Source organism: Anolis carolinensis, chromosome 4 (genome assembly GCF_035594765.1).
Source record: "Anolis carolinensis isolate JA03-04 chromosome 4, rAnoCar3.1.pri, whole genome shotgun sequence".
NCBI lineage: Eukaryota > Metazoa > Chordata > Lepidosauria > Squamata > Dactyloidae > Anolis > Anolis carolinensis.
In genome coordinates this window covers 90,786,527-90,807,992 of record NC_085844.1, presented here as the reverse complement: position 1 = coordinate 90,807,992, position 21,466 = coordinate 90,786,527, and the positions used below count along the sequence as shown (strand labels likewise).

The 21,466-nt window shown below is 41.6% G+C and overlaps 1 protein-coding gene across 6 annotated transcripts in view; it reads right to left on the bottom strand.

Annotated features, from left to right (window-relative positions):
- Positions 1 to 21,466, bottom strand: part of nek7 (NIMA related kinase 7) — a 118,185-nt gene that overhangs the window by 50,738 nt on the left and 45,981 nt on the right. For 5 of the 6 annotated variants that reach the window (XM_062980785.1, XM_008115012.3, XM_008115010.3 and 2 more), the window contains exons 4-5: positions 16,324 to 16,386; positions 11,296 to 11,406 (exon numbers count right to left, since the gene is read on the bottom strand). In XM_062980785.1, coding sequence (XP_062836855.1) covers positions 11,296 to 11,406; positions 16,324 to 16,386 — 174 coding nt within the window. The remainder of the gene's footprint in view (positions 1 to 11,295; positions 11,407 to 16,323; positions 16,387 to 21,466) is intronic. The other variant, XM_016995194.2, reaches the window with a different exon arrangement.

The following is a 21,466-nucleotide window of genomic DNA, read 5'->3' as shown; positions in this document are numbered from 1 at the left end:
TGGAGGCACTTTCTGGGATGCTGAAGAGTCACAAGTTAGTTTTAATGTTTGTATTCATGTTACCTTTTTAAAAATATATAAGGCGATAATATATAACTTTACAATGACAGAGCAATGTCATTGACCCAATATACAACCATGTAAGAGAATTGAACCAATGTGAAACAGGGCATTATGGAAAATTTTACAGCAGGTCTTCCACTGCATAACAGGACATGCAGCACTGCAAAGGAGTAGGGACATTTGCTGGCTGTTAAGGCTGTTTTGGATTCTGATCCTGTTTTCTGGGGTCTCAGCTATCTCTCCCAATTTGGTGTCATCTGCAAATCTGCTAAGCATGCCCTCTATTCAGTCATCCAAGTTATTGATAAAGATGTTGAATAGCACTAAGCTCAGGATAGAACCACATGGCACTGCACTGGTCACCTCTCTCCAAGATGAGGAGGAATGCTTTGGGTTCGACCAGTCAACCAATTCCCAATCCATCTAACAATAGCTATGTCTAGCCCAAATTTCACTGGGATTAAACATTTGTTAATAACTGCTTTACCATACATTGAGCCTGAATTCAGATCCAATGGGCTACTATACAGATTAACATGGGTCTCATTGCTCATTTCCTAAAGCGCCTAATACATTTTTTCAAGAAAAAGCTAGGATTGATAGCGAGGCTTCCTAAAATGACAGAGTATTTACAATCACTGATCTCACTTTACAATTCCATTCAACAAAAGGGTGTGTTAAGTATTTCTAGAATGCATTCAGATTTCCAGTATGCTGAAAGTTACTATGCATGACGGCGAAGAATTGGGGCTATGTGCAACCCCTTAGATAATCTGGTGGCTCTCTACACCTCCAGAGGCCCCAGGTTGATCTTTTCTAGACAAAAAAGCAGGGTGAATTGTGGCTTCTGTGAGCGAACAGTTTGTCTTTGAAACAGGTTTCAAGACCTCCATGAACTGATTGATGTTTTAAAAAATATCCAGTTTTGACAGCTGAAGTGGACCTGTTACTGTTGCCCACCCTTGCTCCAAATTCATGCACAAAGTGGAACCAAAAATATACTCTTAAATTCTTGGCTTCAATTATATTGTTTCCAAAAGCTGCTTATTCCTTTGCATACAGAAAAAAAATGGTTTCAATTGTGGTATTAAGAAAAATTTAAAATATGAGAAAATAGCCATTACATCAAAATCAAACTGATTCAGAAATCAGCCAAAAAAATTGGGGGAGGGGCCTAAGGCAACCCCCATCTGAAGAAACCTTGCCAAGAAAATCCTGAACCACCTTAGGGTTACTGTAAGTTGGAAAGCACAACAATAGCAGCACAACAATGTATTAAAGATTCACCATATGCTCCAGTGGAAAAAAAGTAGGCTGCAAACCATCATGAACTTTAATAGATTCTCAAAGCTGGGTTCCTGAATTTAATTACTGGTTTCCCTAGATCATATGGCAAAGACACTACAAATAGAGAAGCACATTTTTTCCATTGAATAACATATTCTTTCTCTTTAAACTGCCATTTAGAAATGAAATGGGGGTATACGCTCATTCTACTCCATCTATGAAAAGTATGAGAATGTAGGTCTGTTTTGACACTTTATACATAGTTAATCATCACTTGATAGGGTGTCATTAACTTCAAACAGAAATCTGATTTTACTATATTAGATACAACACCTAAGACAGCATGAACTACTCGACAACAACAAAGGAGAAGGTAAGAAATATCCAAAGTTTAACACAGCCAACCTGTACTATGGACATCAGGCCTCTCTAAATGACACATTACTCCTCAGAATTTACAGGATTCACTGGTAGGTTAATTCATGTATTTCTTTATCTTGTATTAAAATTACAAAAAAATAATTACAAACATTAATCACTTTTTATATTTTAACATATGATATATCTAGAGCAAGCATTCAAGGTCTGGTTGCATTACAGTAAACAATATTTGTTCTTCGATTACTCCGGAAACATACACAAAAAGAGTTCCAAACACATAAAGAATTTGGCGGTATTCAAGAGGAACTGCTCTTCTCATTAAAAGTCTTAAAAAAGAAAAAAAAATCACCATATTTGAAATATTAGAATAGTTATTTTGAATAGTTAAAAGCAAGAATGTTAAATTGGCTAAAAGTTGACAGCCCCAGGTAAAATAAAGGCATCAATAGGCCATAATGAAATCTGACACAGGGAGAGAGAAGTGGGAAAGGAGGGAGACCTCATATTAATAAGTATTATGTCAAATAGAAATATTCAGAAGAGAAAACAAAACCTTTATGTTGTAGGAAATGTAAACCTACAGAATTATTAATTCATAAGCAAAATATATACAATTTTGTTATAAATATTAACAGGACATTGTCAATCAATGTAGCACATTTTTTTCACCATCTTAGCTTAAAACTGTCATTGTGACAAGGAATATTCTTCAAAGCAAGCAGATAAATTTCCAGTAGTGTCTGGTAGAAAACAAAATAAATATTCCAAGAGCCAAACAAAATAATATTTGATGACATAGGATAAAGATTACTTCAAAGAAATACACTTTTATTCTTTTACCCAACAGTTCTGAGACACTTTAATAACAGAATTAAAAACCAGAATGAGTTAATCTGAAAAACAAAAAGATTTACACTGGAAATATATATGTTTTAAAAAATCCAATAGTGGTGTCCAAAAACTGCACTTGACATGGTATTAGGATAACCAACTGTTGGCTATGAATTTTAAACAGATTTAGTATCAACAAATTTTGTACATTTTTAGTGGCATTGTATTACTTCAGCAAATATTCATGGAATGGATATTAAACAAAACAAAAAGTAAAACTCTTTGAGTGTGTGTGTTGTTTTGGTTTTTTTGTTTTTTTTTTGCAAAAGCTGCAGAGAGGCCCTTGTCTACTTTTCTTACTTCTTCTCATCTAACCAGATTTTTTTAGCAGCATCAGCATTGGGAGGATTGTGAAGGAGGGCTGAAAAAACAGACATTCAGTAGCCGCTTTGAGTCTCCTTGTTGGAGAGAAAAGCGGGGTATAAATAAACATAATAATTATGATGATGATGGGTTACAGCAGCTTTGTCTGCAATAAACATTGCAATAAAACTTGAAGTGGGAAAGAATGGCTTATCTTTCTTGGTTGTTTCATTTCATATATGTGCATTGGGTACATGGTGAACTTCGCCTCCTTATCTTCTTCCTCTCCTCCTCTCCTTATTTTCCCTCTTCCTCCTCTCATCTTCTCCCCTCTTCTACCCTCCCCTTCTTCTTCCTTTCCCTCCTCCTCCTCCTCCATTGACTTCCCTAGGGGGATGGGGGAGGGAGAGATCCCACAAGCCACACCCCCTTTCCTTATTACAGGGGCAGGGATTGTGGGGGGAGAGGGAAGGGAAAGGGGGAGGGGCTTCTGGTGGCCTCTTCCCCCCCCCCCATTTCTTTGTAATCCCCCCTCCTGAGAGTCTGTCCTCAGGTCTCCGTCACTATACACACACAGTGAGGCTATACGGGAGAAAGAGGATCTCCTGTATTTCAGCCAGAAAAGTAGCTGAAATACGGGAGAGTTGGTCACACTGTACATTGTACGCTGCAGCCAAGTCAAAGTATCTTAAACAGGCATCCTTTTGCATAAGTTATTTCACTGAGGACAATAATTAAAAAGTAGCAGAAAATATTGTAGGGGGGGGGGTTGGCATGTGATGTTTTTTAATGTCAATTTTTTTGCTTACAGAGATTAACTAAAAATAAAAGGAGGTTTCATGGTTTCATGCTGCTGCTGCTCAGTCGTTTGGTCATCTTCGACTCTTCGTGACCGAATGGACCAGTCCACGTCAGAGCTCCCTGTCGGCCGTCACCGCCCCCAGTTCCTTCAAGGTCAAGCCAGTCACTTCAAGGATACCGTCCATCCATTTTGCCCTTGGTCGGCCTCTCTTCCTTTTTCCCCAGCATCGTGATCATGGTTTCATACTTTTTTCAATACACAGTTTCACACAATTCATTCAACTTCTTGGGCACGTTTAAGCTATTGATCCCTATGCCTTAAATACCTGGACAACTGAAATCTCTTTGGAACGTGTTATGAGTACTGGCCAAAGTACAATGATTAACTAATTTGTTAGAAAGTCTCCATTAACAGTAATGGGAAAACGTTGTTAGCTTTCTTTTTTTTTCATTCCAAGACTATGACACTCAGGTTCTCGGTCTAAGTTAAGAGTCACAGACCAAAAATTTTCATTCTATTTTTCCTTAACCTTTAGAGACAGTGGGATGCCGGTTTTTATAACCAGGATTGCACTAATTTGTGACAAAATTGGAAATACGGTAGCCTACCTAAGATCTGCATTGATCTGCTGGGGAATGTCTCCTCTCGATCCCACCTCCGTCTCAAGCATGGCTAGTGGGGACGAGAGAGAGGGCCTTTTCAATAATGCCCCACCCCAGCTTCGGAATGCCCTCCCTAAAGAGATCAGGTTAGTCCCCACCCTCCAAGCTTTCCGGACACAACTGAAAACATGGCTTTTTGTACAAGCCTTTGGCCTATGTTTAGTACCTTAACCAAGAAACCCTGAGGACCTAGTGACTGATTTATGTTAATACCTTATGGGCTGAGATGGCACACACTTGTTTTTATCTGCAGCTCTGCTGCGTCTGTTGGATTTCAAATTAGTACGGTTTATATTAGCATGTTGTTTTATGTAAACATATGTTGCCTATGTAAATGTATGCTGTTTTGTCGCAACACTATTGTGTTTTTTTGTGAGCTGCCGCAAGTCCCTTCGTGTGATGACTCATGGGCCTTGTAGTCCTGCTCATGACATTGTAATGCCTGATGAAGAAGAAAACTTGGGTTTTTTACCTTCCCAGTCAGAACTGGATTCTTCTCAGCCAGATCTTTCCCAGGCAGATCTGGGAACCTTGCACCTGCAAGAAAGTTATGTCCCAGAAGTATGTCAAACAAACCCTGAGCCTACATCTCCCGTGTTCTCTCGCCATGAGTTTTGTAAACAACAGAGGGGTTTGGAAGCAGCTTCGCGCAGGAGTGCGAGAATAGCAGCTAAGAATGTACCCAATTAAGTCTGTTTTTCGTGAGAATCTTTAAGGAGTCAGACATCTGGTCTCAGAGGTTAGCTTTCGTTTCTGGTTCCCAGAGAACTGCTTCGGCGGGAAAGTTAGACTCTATATAGGTGTTTTACCCGCGTAGTAACTTCGCGGAGTCAATTCGTCAGCCTCCGGAGTGAGTTGTGTCTGGACAGCGCGCTCCGATTCAAGCCTCGTTCCTGCTCAAGCCTTGCCTTGTTTCCAGCCTTCGCTCCTGTTTCCCAGCCTTTGTTTACCTACGGACCTTGCCTTGTTCCCAGGACTAAACCTTGCCTTGTTTCACGGATTTTACCAAGTTATTCCACGGACCTTGTTCTTGTTCCTCGTTACCTTGTTCCACGTTTCAAGCCTTGTTTCAAGTATCAAGTTATTTCCTAGCCTTGCTCAAGTTCATGGACTAAAGGACCTTGTCATCTCCCCTCACTTTGCCTGGCAAAGTGAGTGTTTCGGTTATTGGATTACAACTTTGGACCTTAATATTTCATATTGGACATTGTTTCTTTGGACTAATTTTGACCTTTCCTGAAAGGTCTGCTTCTGGACTAACTTTTACATTTGCTTTTACTAACTTTATATATTTCCTTAATAAAGATATTAGATAGTATCTGGCCTCTGCGTATGGTTATTGGTGCTCTGTAGCCTGGGTCGCGACAGTTTGACTCCGCCACCCTAAGCACCAATTAACCTCGGCCAGAATGTCTACCGGAGCCGTACCTGGGCCACTTCGCCAGAGAGTGCCCAGCCAAAGGGAAGCCCGCCGCCCGTCTTGCGGCGGCGTCCTCCACGGAGACGAAGGCGTCTGAGGCGGCTGGCACACAGCCGGCGGGGGAAGCCAACGACCGGGCGTAGAGAGGCTCGCCAACCCGGTCAAGAAACCCGTTCAAGAGCCGCCAACCGGGGTCCTGTTCCTTCTAGTGGTCACCTTATGGTCAGCAAAAAGGGGACCCGTCATGATCCACGCCATGATAGACTCAGGAGCTACCAACAATTTCATTGATAGAGAGTATGCCGACTCTCTGGGATTACAATATCATGACTTCAAGAATGCCCGTGTGGTGCAAGCCATCGATGGCCGCCCTCTCAAGACGGGCCCCGTAAGCCAGTGGTCGGAACCCACCAGGATGTGGATAAGGGAACATATGGAAGAGATTTCCTTCTTTGTTACTGAGGTTCCCCATTTCCCTGTGATTTTGGGGATTCCATGGCTGACACTTCACGACCCAAGCATCTCCTGGTCCAACAGAGAACTGCAGTTTGCTTCAAAGTACTGCCAAAACCATTGCCTCGTAGCCAAGGTCTGCCTTGCCACAGACACCGAGCCCATTATCACCTTGCCAAAGAAGTACTCCGAGTATTGGGATGTATTCAATGAAAAAGAAGCCGAAAAGTTACCCCCACATAGACCTTATGACTGTGCCATTGACTTGGTGGAGGGGGCCCCGATCCCGCGAGGGCATCTCTACTCCCTGACTGAACCCGAGCAAGAAGCTCTCAGGGAATTCATAGAGACAAACCTTCGCAAGGGATTCATCAGACCCTCTCAATCCCCAGCCGCCTCCCCAGTGATGTTTGTGAAGAAGAAGTCAGGGGAACTACGCTTGGTGGTGGACTACAGAGCATTGAATAATATCACCAAGCGGAACAGCTATCCCCTGCCCTTAATCTCGGATCTACTAGACCGACTTCGAGGAGCCAAGGTTTACACCAAGCTGGATCTCCGGGGAGCTTACAACTTAGTTCGCATCAGAGAAGGGGACGAGTGGAAGACTGCCTTCCAGACTAAATTCGGATTATTCGAGTCCCGAGTTATGAATTATGGATTATGCGGAGCTCCCGCAACGTTCCAGCATTTTGTCAATGACATTTTCCAGGACTATCTAGATAGGTTCTTGATAATCTACCTGGACGATTTTTTGGTGTTTTCTAGATCACAATCAGAACATGAGAACGTCAAAATGGTGTTACAACGATTGCGGGATCATGGACTTTATGCCAAGCTGGAAAAATGCGCTTTTGATCTACAAGAGGTAGATTTCCTTGGATACCGTATCTCGCCTCTAGGGCTCTCCATGGATCCAGCCAAGGTTTCAGCAGTATTGGAATGGCGGGCGCCAACTAACAAGAAGGAGGTGCAGCGATTCTTGGGGTTCGCGAACTATTACCGCAAGTTCATTCCAGATTTTGCCCGCTGGTCTGACCCAATCACTAGCTGCATCCGTGGAAAACAGCCCTTCCGCTGGACTGATCAAGCAGAGAAAGGGTTCCAGCAACTAAAGAAATTATTCACATCCCAGCCAATCCTTCAGCATCCAGATCCTGAAACCCTTTTTGTGGTGCAAGCGGACGCCTCTGATGTGGCAATTGGGGCTGTGCTCCTACAACCGGTGGGAGATCACCTTCATCCTTGTGCCTATTATTCTCGTCAACTAACCGCACCAGAGAGGAACTATACCATTTGGGAAAAAGAACTATTAGCCATAAAGGCAGCTTTTGAAACTTGGAGACATTGGCTAGAAGGAGCCAAATTTCCCATTGAAGTCCACACTGATCATCGGAATCTAGAACATCTAAGAACTGCCCGCAAGCTAAATCAAAGGCAGCAACGTTGGGCTTTATTCTTTGAACGTTTCAACTTCCAGATTCATTATGTGACCCCAGCCCAAACCAAGCAAGCAGACGCCCTGTCACGTAAACCGGAATACGCTGCAGGACGCAAGGAGACCTTTGAATCCCAACTACTACAACCCGAGAACTTTGCCACGCTCACAGTGGGGAACACCAAATCCACTCCCATTGATTCAACTCCCTCTACTCCAGGGCCCATCTGTGCTCAAGAAATCAGGGCTAGTCAGCAAGCAGATGCCTGGGCGCAGGACCAACTTCGTCAAGGTCTGCATTTTCCCTTTTCGCTTAAAGATGGACTGCTTTGCTATAGAAATCATGTTTATATCCCACCCGGACCGGGCAGGGAAAAAGCACTTCGTCTGTGTCATGACTGCAAACCAGCAGGGCATTTCGGACTATTTAAAACCATGCATTTGATCCTAAGAGATTTCTGGTGGCCCAAGATCCGCAAGGATGTGGAAAAATATGTTAACACCTGCCCAGTATGCCAGCGCTCCAAGATAAGAAGGGAGAAGCCCTCAGGGCTTCTACACCCCCTTCCTAACCCATCTCGCCCATGGGAAATAATTTCTGCGGATTTTATCACTGACTTACCACCTTCCTGTGGATTCACCACGATCCTAGTGGTGGTGGACCTTTTCACCAAGTTAGCCCATTTCATTCCCTGTGAAGGTCTTCCCACGGCCCAAGAGACTGCAGATTTATTCCTCCAACATGTTTTCAGACTACATGGATTGCCCAAGAGTTTGGTCACAGACCGTGGATCCCAATTCACCTCTCGTTTCTGGAAGGCACTACAAAAACTATTGGGCATAGACTCTCGTTTATCTTCAGCTCATCATCCCCAAACGGATGGGCAAACGGAGCGCACCAATGCCACTTTGGAACAGTACCTTCGCTGTTATGTAAACTACCAGCAGGACAATTGGGCTTCTCTGTTACCACTGTCGGAATTTGCCTACAACAATGGAGTCCAGGCTTCTACAAAAGAAACGCCGTTCTTTGCAAACTACGGCTTCCATCCACGTTTCTTTCCCCCTGTCATTGAAACTTCAGAAGTTCCCGCAGCAGAAGAATGGCTGCAGGAACTCACAGCGGTGCAACAACTTTTGCTCCAGCAACTGGAACAAGCCAAGGAGGACTATAAACGTCACGCGGACAAACATCGCCAGCCGGGCCCCGAAATCAAGGTAGGAGATCGGGTTTTTCTGTCCACTCGCTTTTTGCCCTCCCATCGCCCTTGCCGGAAGTTAGATGCCCGTTTCATTGGCCCCTATCCAGTGGTGGCGCAATTAAACCCCGTGACTTTCAAACTCCAACTTCCGCGTTCAATGCGCATTCACCCAGTGTTTCACCGCTCCCTGCTCCTTCCGGCGGATGGTGTGCGGCCAGATGTAGACCGGCCGGCCCCCGTCCCTATTTTGGTGGATGGGGAGGACGAGTTCGAGGTTCAGGACATTTTGGATTCTCGCTTTCACCGCCGCCGCCTGCAATATCTCATTGACTGGGTGGGTTTTGGCCCTGAGGAACGCTCTTGGGAAGACGCCTCCACAGTCCATGCTCCTGATCTAACCCGTCGCTTTCATCAAACCTATCCCGCCAAGCCGCGACCTCGCGCCTCGGGGAGAGAGTCCCAGTTTGGGAGGGGCCTTGAGGAGGGTGATAGTGTGATGACTCATGGGCCTTGTAGTCCTGCTCATGACATTGTAATGCCTGATGAAGAAGAAAACTTGGGTTTTTTACCTTCCCAGTCAGAACTGGATTCTTCTCAGCCAGATCTTTCCCAGGCAGATCTGGGAACCTTGCACCTGCAAGAAAGTTATGTCCCAGAAGTATGTCAAACAAACCCTGAGCCTACATCTCCCGTGTTCTCTCGCCATGAGTTTTGTAAACAACAGAGGGGTTTGGAAGCAGCTTCGCGCAGGAGTGCGAGAATAGCAGCTAAGAATGTACCCAATTAAGTCTGTTTTTCGTGAGAATCTTTAAGGAGTCAGACATCTGGTCTCAGAGGTTAGCTTTCGTTTCTGGTTCCCAGAGAACTGCTTCGGCGGGAAAGTTAGACTCTATATAGGTGTTTTACCCGCGTAGTAACTTCGCGGAGTCAATTCGTCAGCCTCCGGAGTGAGTTGTGTCTGGACAGCGCGCTCCGATTCAAGCCTCGTTCCTGCTCAAGCCTTGCCTTGTTTCCAGCCTTCGCTCCTGTTTCCCAGCCTTTGTTTACCTACGGACCTTGCCTTGTTCCCAGGACTAAACCTTGCCTTGTTTCACGGATTTTACCAAGTTATTCCACGGACCTTGTTCTTGTTCCTCGTTACCTTGTTCCACGTTTCAAGCCTTGTTTCAAGTATCAAGTTATTTCCTAGCCTTGCTCAAGTTCATGGACTAAAGGACCTTGTCATCTCCCCTCACTTTGCCTGGCAAAGTGAGTGTTTCGGTTATTGGATTACAACTTTGGACCTTAATATTTCATATTGGACATTGTTTCTTTGGACTAATTTTGACCTTTCCTGAAAGGTCTGCTTCTGGACTAACTTTTACATTTGCTTTTACTAACTTTATATATTTCCTTAATAAAGATATTAGATAGTATCTGGCCTCTGCGTATGGTTATTGGTGCTCTGTAGCCTGGGTCGCGACACTTCGGGAAGATGGTGGCAAGATATAAATAAATATCATCATCATCATCATCATCATCATCATTATGTATGTCCAGTTGAAGAATAAACCAGCTTTTGCTCCTTGGGACAAAGCTTAATGGGATGGTAGAGTTTGATTCAGGATTCTGAAGCACTAGGACATAATATGTGCTCCTCCTCTTAAAGGAGGCACACTACAAGCAATTTCAACAACTTTGTGTCATCGTCCTGTCCCCCCCGCCAAATTCTTAAGATATTCTTCAAGCCTCTGATCCCCCCCCAACAATATATATATATATAATATATTTAGTATCATCCAAGATATCTCTTTTAGTCATTTCCATGTTGCACTATCAGCAAGTTATTTGATTCTGAGAACAAACAGTCCAAGAAAGCAGTAATTCCAAGATCTGCAAAGATCTTGTATTCTGGGGAAAAGCCTACTATGCCCCCAAGGGCTGTTTGTTTGCTTTGCATATACAACTTCAAAGCAAAGACATTCTTGAGCTTCAACAGCTATTAGCAAAATTTTACAACCATCATGGAAAAACTCTTGAAAGGGAACATTTATAATGGAACTACAAACAGAATATACAAGGGTGGCATAGTGCCAGACCTGGAGTGTGATGCTGAGCTCTTCTCTCAACCAACTTTTCCTTCCATTCATGTACTGCCTGTGCAAATAAAGTGCAAACTTTGGCAGACAGTTACACATGTGCAATTCTGACAAGTTGGAGAAGGATTTACACATCTGTAACCTAGACTAAAACTGGAGCTATTACTTCTATTTAGGATTTTTGACAAGCCAAATTTGAAACAGTACCCAAATAACGAGATTCAAAAAGAAAGCAATAAAATATGAAAAACAATGTTTGTAGTAGCTCCAAACAAAGAACACATAAAGAATTCTGTTAGGAGAAATACAGCATACCTTGATCATTCTAGAAAGATCTCCAGCATCCGCTAACTCCAGCACTATATTTAGCTCATTGTCTTCAATAAATGATGCATAGTATTTGATTACATTTGGATGATTCAATTGCTACAAAAATAAACAAATATTTTCATTTATTATTTGCTATTCATCTCTTAAGCATCAATAAAATGGTGACAATTGTTAACTATTAAAATATTATATATTTTAAAAAGAAATATACATACCCATTTAAACTCAATACTCATGGGGCCATTTATTGTACTATAGGTTTTGAAGTAGATCATCTTTTAGAATAAATTAAAAACCAATTTTAGTCAAACCCCAAATTTGTCTCAAACCTAACAAGCCTAAGGGAGTCAAACAAACCTAAAGCAGATCTCACAGTATTTTCATTTCATTATTGCCACCAGTTTCTGAAACCAGTTCTTCTAGTGGATCATAACAATTTGATTTTTTAAGCCCTGCTGAATCAGGATCATAGAATTATACAATAATAGAGTTGGGGGAGACACCATGGGCCATCTAGTCCAAACCCCTGCCATGCATGAAAAGCACAATCAAAGTACCCTGACAGAAGGCAATGCAGTCTCTGTTTAAAAGTTTCCAAGAAAGGAGCTTCAACCATATGCCAAGGCAGAGATTTCCACTGCTGAACAGCTCTCATGGTCAGGAAGTTCCTCCTAATGTTCAGGTGGAATCTCCTTTCCTGTAATTTGAACTCATTGCTCCAAGTCCAAGTTTCAAGGGCAGCAGAAAACAACACTGCTCCCTCTTCCTTATGACACCCTTTTACATATTTATTTATTTATTTTATTTATTTATATACCGCTCTTCTCCCCCAGGGGGACCCAGAGCCGATATTTATACATGTCTATCATGTCTCCCCTCAACCTTCTCTTCTGCAAGCTAAACATACCCAGTTCTTTAAGATGCTCCCCATAGGACATGGTCTCCAGACCTTTGATCATTTTAGTTGTCCTCCTCTGGACACCTTCCAGCTTGTCAATATCTCTTCCGAATTGTGGTGCTTAGAAATTCCAGGTGAGGTCTAACCAAAGCGGAATCGATAGGCACCACGACTTCCCTCAATCTAGACACTATACTCCTTTTGATGCAGCCCAAAATCCCACTGGCTTTTTAGCGACTTCATCACACTGTTGGCTCATATTCAACTTGTTGTCCACAGTGACTCCTAAGATCTTTTTCACATGGACTGTTGTTGAGCCAGGCATTGCCCATTCTGTATCTCTGTATTTCATTTTTTCTGTTTAAGTGTAGTACCTTACATTTGTCCTTGATGAAATTCATTTTGTTAGTTTTGGCCCAGCGTCAATATAGTACTGGGCCCAGGACCGAACCTTATAGCACTCCACTAGTCACTTCTTTCCAGGATGAAGAGGAACCTCTGGTGAGCACCCTTTGGGTTCAGTCACATAACCAATTACAGATCCACTAAATAATAGCATTGCTTAGCCCACATTTGACTAAGTTTGCTTGCAAAGAGGTCATAGGGGACTTTGTCGAAGGCCTTCCTGAAATCAAGATATGCTACATCCACAGCATTCCCTGCATCTACCAAGCCTGTAACTCTATTGAAAAAAAAAGTTAAGATTAGTCTGGCATGACTTGTTTTTGAGAAATCCATGCTAACGTTCAGTAATCATAGATTATCTCCGTAATGATTCTGCTCCAGGATCTTTCCTGGATATTGATGTCAGGCTGACTGGATGATAATTGTTTGGGTCCTCCTTTTTCCCGTTTCTCGAAGACAGGGACAACATGTGCCCTCCTCCAGTTGGCTGGGACTTCTCCTATTTTCCAAGGCTCCTCAAATATTATTGCCAGTGGTTCTGAAATGATTTCTGCTAGTTCCTTCAATACTCTTAGATGTAGTTCATCTGGCCTTAGGGACTTGAATTCATTTAGAGTAGCCAGGTATTCCTGGACTACTTCTTTACTTATTTTGGGTTGCATTTCCCCCATTACCTCATCCGCTCCTTATTGCTCAGGTTGAACACCAATCTTCTTTTGGGAGTAGACTGAGGCAAAGAAGGTATTGAGCAGCACTGCATTTTCCCTATCCCATTAGCATTTCATTCAGGGAACAAGGACTGAAAAAATGTAGTTGTGGGGGTCTACTATAATAACAACAACAACAACTTTATATCCCGCACCTATCTCGCCGAGGGGACTCAGACATCCAAGGCAGATGGAAGAACTAGATGAAGCCTTCCTTGACCAGATGACCAAATATGCAGAAATAAGATATATAGTAGCAATGGGGGATTTCAACTACTCACAATATTTTTTGAAAAGCAAACTTTGCCAAGAGTACAAAGTCCAACAAATTTCTCACTTGCCTTGCAGACAATTTTATTGTCCGGAAGGTAGAAGAGGCAACAAGGAGATCAGCTATTCTAGATCTGATCTGAACCAACACTGACTATCTGGTCAATAGAGTAGAAATGATGGGATTCTCAGATGAGAGTGACCATGTGCTCCTGGAGTTTGTGATAAAAAGGAAGGATGAAACTAAGAGAACCCAAACACGCATTCTAGACTTTAGGAGAGCTGATTTCAGGAAATTTAAGGAAATGCTGAGCGTGATTCCATGGACACAAATACAAAAAGAGAAGGGAGCTAATGATGGACAAGAGTTTCTTAAAAGTGAGATACTGAAGACACAATTGCAAACTGTGCCCGCAAGGAGAGAAAAAAAGAGAAGTGTACAACTAGAATGTAGGATGTCCTAACAACTTTTAACTGAACTAAGATTTAAAAGGGACATGCACAAGAAATGGAAAAGGAAGGAAATCACCAAAGAAAAATTGAAACAAATAACCAACATATGTAGGGAAAAGGTTAGTAAGGCTAAAGTACAAAATGAATTCAGGCTTTCCAGAGAGATTAAAATAAATAAAAAGGGGTTCTTTGGTTATGTCAGTTATAAAAGAAAGAAAAAGGAAAAAGGGCCTCTGCGTAGAGAAGGTGGATAAATAGAATTTGACAGTATCCCCAAGACTTGAATTTGAGGCTTCACATATGCACCACACTTTTGCCCTGGCTATTTGCACTGTGATTAAACGATTGTACGTAAGCACATTCAACTGAAGACGTTCAATTCTACTTCATAAGCTTCAAGTACAGAATTATTTTAAGTCCCTCAGATTAGAGATGGAAAACGAATGACCTGTGAGCTGAATGTGATCCATGGTACCTTTGGATCTGGTCTGCAACCTCTCCTTTTATGGCTACACAATTAACTACAAAACAGGTATTTACATTCACATCAATGTGATTTTTCCTAACAAGACAAACTACCTCAGGGTGGAGTGATTGTCAGGGAAGGGAAGGTACAACCAAAAATACTGATTCCACATGGCAATTGGGCTTAACAAAAACTTTCCACTGGAGCCTATGGGAGGTTTGTGCACATAAATATTATATTTATTTACATACTTAACATGCCTTGAGTGTAGATTCTGGAATAAATGTTGGCGAAAAGATAAAGATCATGCTGGTGGTAGTGATGGTACCAATGGAGGTGGTGGTAATAACAGAAGTATCAATTCTCACATATCCTTATCTGTTTTTTCTCCTCTTTCTTGTCCAGCCTCTCTTCTTTCTTTTTTCTCTCATTCTACCCCGTTTATTAGACTTCTACTGGTACTATAAATGTCTGATATTTCAGTTTCCAGTTAGGTCAAAGACTAATTACAGGATTTGGAAGAGGAAAAAAGCTATAAAATATCCCATAACTAACCTAAAATGGATCACATAAATATCACCCCCCCCCCCCCCCAAAAAAAAATCCTTATGCATACAAGCCGGGTTATGCTCCATCTTCAATCCACCCACGATGTAAAACGATTACACACTTCTCAGTATTTCAGATTCATTATGAAAAAAATGGAACCTTAAGAGGATCTGCATTCTGACTTTCACCTGCACTTTCTATTATGATCTATTGAATGAAATGTAAAAGAAATCATGATATTGTAAGAGAAATTCTGAAGTGTGTGTGCTATTGCAACGTTATCAAGGAAGCAAAATAGATTGATAACATTTGGGGTCTCTAAAACTCATCAGGCAAGAGGGAAAATAAAGTGAAAAAAAAGTGAAGGAAAGAAGAGCCCAATGTGTAACCATGGAGTCTGCACCCAATTACAATAGGAGTGGCCAACATCAACAGCGCTCCGAGTTAATTTTTTTCTCGGCACCCATCAACTGCTGCACCACTCCACAAGAGAGGGAGGAGTGAAAGAGAAGAAAAAGAAAAACTAGAAGCAGCTTGACATGCAATTCTAGTTTTGGGGTTCTGGATGTGAAAGGAAGCAACCACCTAAATCAAAAAGTGCTCCTCAAAAAGTGGGTAAAATATTTTTAAGGTAAAGAAACTATAGAGGGGCTTCTGAGGAATATTGAAGCCTCCCCCCCCCCCCCCCCCAAAAAAAAAAGGTCTGGGGAAGAAGGGATTGAATTTGCTTAACACAAATCTATTTTTAAAAAACATTTAGAGGTGAATTTAACCCAGTGTGTATAATTCTTGCATTGCTCAAAATTACTATACTCTGGTGGATTTTATTAGTGGTTCATATTAACATTTTAACACTTCTCAATTGCACAGCATGGGAAAGCTGCCTGATCTTATCTTGTATCATCTCAGGATTTTCCCCTCTCTTCCTAGCTATATTTATTTAAAAAGCCGAAAGAGTGCTGACAGCCATGAGGCACCTGGGATACCTGATTTTTGCAGGGGATTTGTATAACCAGTGTCCTCCATACCTTTACCTTTTCTCTTTCCCCATTCAGTTTTCTGGTAGTTTTGGAGCAAGGGCTTCTGGTGGTGGGGGCAGTGGGCACTAGACATGAGACTTTCTCCCTATCCGTCTTTCAGTATGTATATGCAAATACAGGTATTCCAGAATCCACTGAAATCTAAAAAAAAACTTCTGGTCTCAAGGATTTCAGATAAGGAAGCTAAATTAATTCACAAGGGTCTTCAGTAAAGTAAACATTTACCTTAAGAAGATCTATTTCTTTGATGCAATCTGCACGCGCTTTGGCATCCATTAAATCAAATATCTATTTAAAGAGAAGAAAAAGGAAAAAATGACTAAGTCAATGTAAATTCACTTGGTCTGTATCTTCAATATTTATTTTAAACTGAAAGTGCCTTAAAATAAGCAACCCACAGAATAAATGAGAAATTCCCAATTTGTGCACCATCAGAAAGACTTTAAACTAAAAAAAAAAAGAAAGCTTCCCCTGAACCCCAAACAACAGTTCACAAAAAAGTTCCCCACCCAGCCATCCATTGCACCTCTGCATGATATACTGCTCTAGTTTTGCCTCCTTCAATTCAGTCCTATCTTCATTGTGAGTGTACGTGAATAATTCAGTCAGTGCCTACATACTGATGATACTCCAGCAGAACAGCATGTTCTCAAGGGAGGCTCCTTACAGCAAGAGTGAACATTTCACAGCACTCTGAATGCTATATTATCACTCTTAATCTCCCAGGAGACTGAGCCAACACATCCAAATGGAAAGAAAGGTGGGATTTCTAGTTCTGTGACACTGTGGAGGGCTGCACAATTCCCACTTTGCCTCATGGAGGTGGTGCTCTATATTCATCTCCTTCTTTTCATAAAGGAACTACATTTCACCATACATTATGTGCAACTAGTACAAATCTTTTAAAATATTTAATAAGTTTAAATTTGGGAAATTTATCTGGAGTAATCGGATCCATGACATTTATCTTTGAAGATAATTTTATATGACAATAACAATTAAATTTTTATATAACACTGAACATTTCTTTCAGTGTACACTATAAGGTGATACTTTGCAGGCTGATCACGCAGCACAGGCCCCCTGATATTTATGTATCAAAAGGTGTTAAGTGAAACCTTAAAAGTCAGGGAGTTTCATCCTATGGAATCCTGGGGTGTGTACTTCAGTGAGATATTCATGCACTTTAATTGGCCCTCCTCAATGGAAAGTCATGGGATTCCATAGAAAGTTGGTAAGGCAGTTGAAGTGGAATCGTAGTACTATAATGCTGATGTGTGAATGAAGCTCAACATACACACAGCTACACATGAAATGTGTTGAACACTGTTGCTTGTTTTCAGTGACTGAGACAGGAAACAAGATGAAATGCCTTGTAGGCCTTGTCATCACCCTACTGGAATCTGTGTGTATCTTGGGGTTTTTGAACATTCATTTCACAACTCTAAGAAATATGGTACCTTTAATTTAGAATAAAGATCCAAATCACAAAGCAAGGGCACCAAGAGATTCCGCCTTCCAGAGCCTGGGAGCCCACCTTTCATTGTTATACAAGCCCTCTTTAACCGTTAAGTACCAAAGACAGTAGTGGTTTTATCAACTTTCCTTTTATAACTTGTGTCCTAAATCATGAGTGGTGCTCTCCCTTACAGAAGTACAGCATTTCTAAGTGAAGTGCAAAATTGGGCCATGTTGAACAATCCTAACATGACCAAAAGGAGCAAGAGCAAACAACTCTTGAAACAAAGTTAAAACAATGTAATGTACATATGGTCTTTTTATCCCTTCTGCCCATTGTAATATGCAGCCCTACAAGGGCTAAAAAAAATAGTACAGGTCAATAACTGGCTCAGAAAATGGTGTCAGGAGGAACGCTTTGGCTTCCTCGACCATGGCCTGCTTTTCCAGGAGGATTGCCTACTGGCAAGGGATGGGGTGAATCTCACACAAGTACAAAAATACCTTTTTGCTCACAGACTTGCAAACCTCACCAAGCGCACTTTAAACTAGGTCAGCCGGGGGAGGAGGACAATAGCCTTGCAAACAGTATTTTACCCATGACCACAGGGAATTGCCATAAGGCTAAATGGAGAGTTGCACAAACACAATAAGGACCAATTACCAAAAGCACAATAATCCCAAATGAACAACTCAGGGGAAGGTCCCAGGGGCTTACGTGTCTCTACACTAATGCCCAGAGCATGGGACATAAGCAAGACGAATTCCAACTTTTAGCACAACAGCACAGTTATGATGTCATAGGCATCACTGAAATCTGGTGGGATGACTCCCATCACTGGAATGTAGCCATTGAGAGCTATAACCTCTTTCACAGAAACAGAACAAAGGGGAGAGGAGAGGGAGTAGCGATATATGTCAAAAACATTTACGTTGCAGAAGAGATACAAGACTGAAATCCAGGGAACCAGCTGAAAGCATCTGGATAAGAATCACAGGAACCGGGACTCAAAAAGATCTCGTCATGGGTGTCTACTACAGACCACCGAGCCAGGATGAAGAACTCGATGAAGCCTTCTGTCAGCAGTTGACTAAACAGGCACAAAGATGAGTTATAGTAGTCATGGGCGATTTCAACTATCCTGATATCTGCTGAAATACAAACTCGGCCAAGAGTATAAAGTTCAACAAATTCCTCACTTGCCTTGCAGACAATTTTATTGTCCAGAAGGTAGAAGAGGCAACAAGGGGATCGGCTACTCTCAATCTCATCCTAACTAACGCGGAGGATCTGATCAATGCAATTGAAGTGGTCGGATCCTTAGGGGGCCAGCCATCATGTGCTCCTGCAGTTTGTGATACAAAGGAAGACCAAAACTAAGACAAGTCAAACCCGCATTCTGGACTTTAGGAGAGCTGACTTCCAAAACAGGAAGGAAATACTGAGAGGCATTCAGTGGACACCAATACTAAAAGACAAGGGAGTTCAGGATGGATGGGAGTTCTTCAAAAGCGAAATACTCAAGGGGCAAATGCAAACAGTGCCAACAAAGAATAAAAATAAGACAAGTGCAAAGAAGCCAGAAGGGATGTCCAAAGAACTTCTAACTCGGATAAGACTCAAAAGAGATATGCACAAGAAGTGGAAAAAGGGAGAAATCACCAAAGAAGAATTCAAACGAATAGCCAACTCCTGTAAGGAAAAGGTTTGCAAGGCTAAAGCGGAAAATGAGCTCAGGCTTGCCAGAGACATTAAAAACAATAAAAAGGGCTTCTTTGCTTATGCTGGTAGAAGAAGGAAGAACAAGGAGGCAATAGGGCCTCTGCGAGGAGAAGATGGGGACATTCTGACAGGGGATAGGGAAAAGGCAGAACTACTTAATGCCTTCTTTGCCTCAATCTTCCCACAAAAAGAAAGCCATCCTCAACCTCAGCAACATGGAGTGGACGAAGGATTGGGGGAAATCCAACCCCAAAAAGGGAAACAAGTCATCCAGGAGTACCTGGCCGCTCTAAACGAATTCAAGTTTCCAGGGCTGGATCAACTACATTGAAGGAAATAGCGGAAGTTACTTCAAAACCACTGGCAATCATTTTCGAGAGTTCTTGGAGTACAGTAGAAGTCCCAGCAGATCGGAGGAAGTCAAATGTGGTCCCTATCTTCAAGAAGGAAAAAAAGGACAACCCAAACAATTACCGCCCCGTCAGCTTCACGTCAATACCAGGCAAGATTCTAGAAAAGATCGTTAAGGAAGTGGTCTGCAAACACTTAGAAACAAATGTGGTAGTCAACACGGATTTATCAAAAACAAATCATGCCAGACTAATCTGATCTCTTTTTTCGATAGAGTTACAAGCTGGGTAGATGCGGGGAATGCCATGGATGTAGCATATCTGGATTTCAGTAAGGCCTTCAACAAGGTCCCCCATGACCTTCTGGCAAGGAAACTAGTCAAATGTGGGCTAGGCAAAACTACAGTTAGGTGGATCTGTAATTTATTAAGCTGGTGAGCACCCTTTGGGTGAGTACTGGTGAGTACCCAATTTGGTTTCCAGGAAAGAAGTCACGAGTGGAGTGCCGCAGGGTTCTGTCCTGGGCCCTGTTCTGTTAAACATCTGTATTAATGACTTAGATGAAGGGTAAGAAGACATGATCATCAAGTTTGCGGATGACACCAAATTGGGAGGGATAGTCAATACTCCAGAAGACAGGAGCAGAATTCAAAATGATCTTTTTTTTTTTTTTTGGTGGGTAAACAGTTTATTAATGAAACGTTACATAACAAAACAGCAAATTATCGCAAATATAGTCAGATAACAATCATTTTGAAATGTACATGCATATCTACATTAGTCAACCAGCCTGCCAATTCTAACACAGTACATATTATTATCTGTTACTCAAAACATATAGAACTGCTCTTTCCCCATGTCATCCACCACTCTCAATCCAGGTTTCTATTCATTTTTTTTTTTTTTTTAGAAATTAAATATAAGAGTTTACCCTAATATTCAAACAAAACAAAAACATACAACGTATTACACACAACAAACCCTGCACGCACCCAAAACCCCTATCCCACATAAAATAAAACCCCTTCCCCACACCCGTGCACCCTTCACCATGACTTCCAACCCTGAAGCACTATGAAGCCTTTAAGCCAATTTATATATCCTTGTTAATAGTAACCCTAAATTCCTAATGGAACTCCTCTATGTTACTGACTCCTTATTCAGATATGCTATGGCCAGCTTCCATGTTTCTAAAAAGTCCTCATTACTTTTGTTCTTCCTATTGTTGGTAAGTTTGGCCATTAGCATATATTCCCGCATTCTTTCTCTCCAATCCTTTTTAGTTAAACCTTTTTCCCCTTTCCAGTCTTTGGCTATGGTCAATCTTGCTGCTGCAAAGCTATACTGGTATATTTCTTGGTCCTTTTGGTTATTGTTTTCTCTATGTAGACCTAATAGACACAATCCTGGGCTTTTTTTAATCTTATTATGTAGCATTTTACACCTCCAGCAAATACCTTGTTGTGATTTATCTATTTTTGCCAATGTTGCTGGGGTGATATAGCATCTATAAAACATTTTATATTGATTCTCCCTAATTGATCCAGATATTGTGAATTTGAATTCTTTGTTCCATAGGTACTCCCAGTTATCCAATTCTATTGGCCTACCTAGGTCCTTGGCCCAGGATATCATTACTGTCTTGACTGTATTATCCTCCATATTATAACTTAATATGTATTTGTATAATCTGGATATTAACCCTTTATTTCCCTTTTCCCATATTCTTTCCAGTTCTGATTTTTTAGTTGCGAAACCAACCCTCATATCTTTTATATCTTTCATGCAATTGGTGATATCGAAACCAATCATTAATCTCCAATTCTTCCCGCCCTTT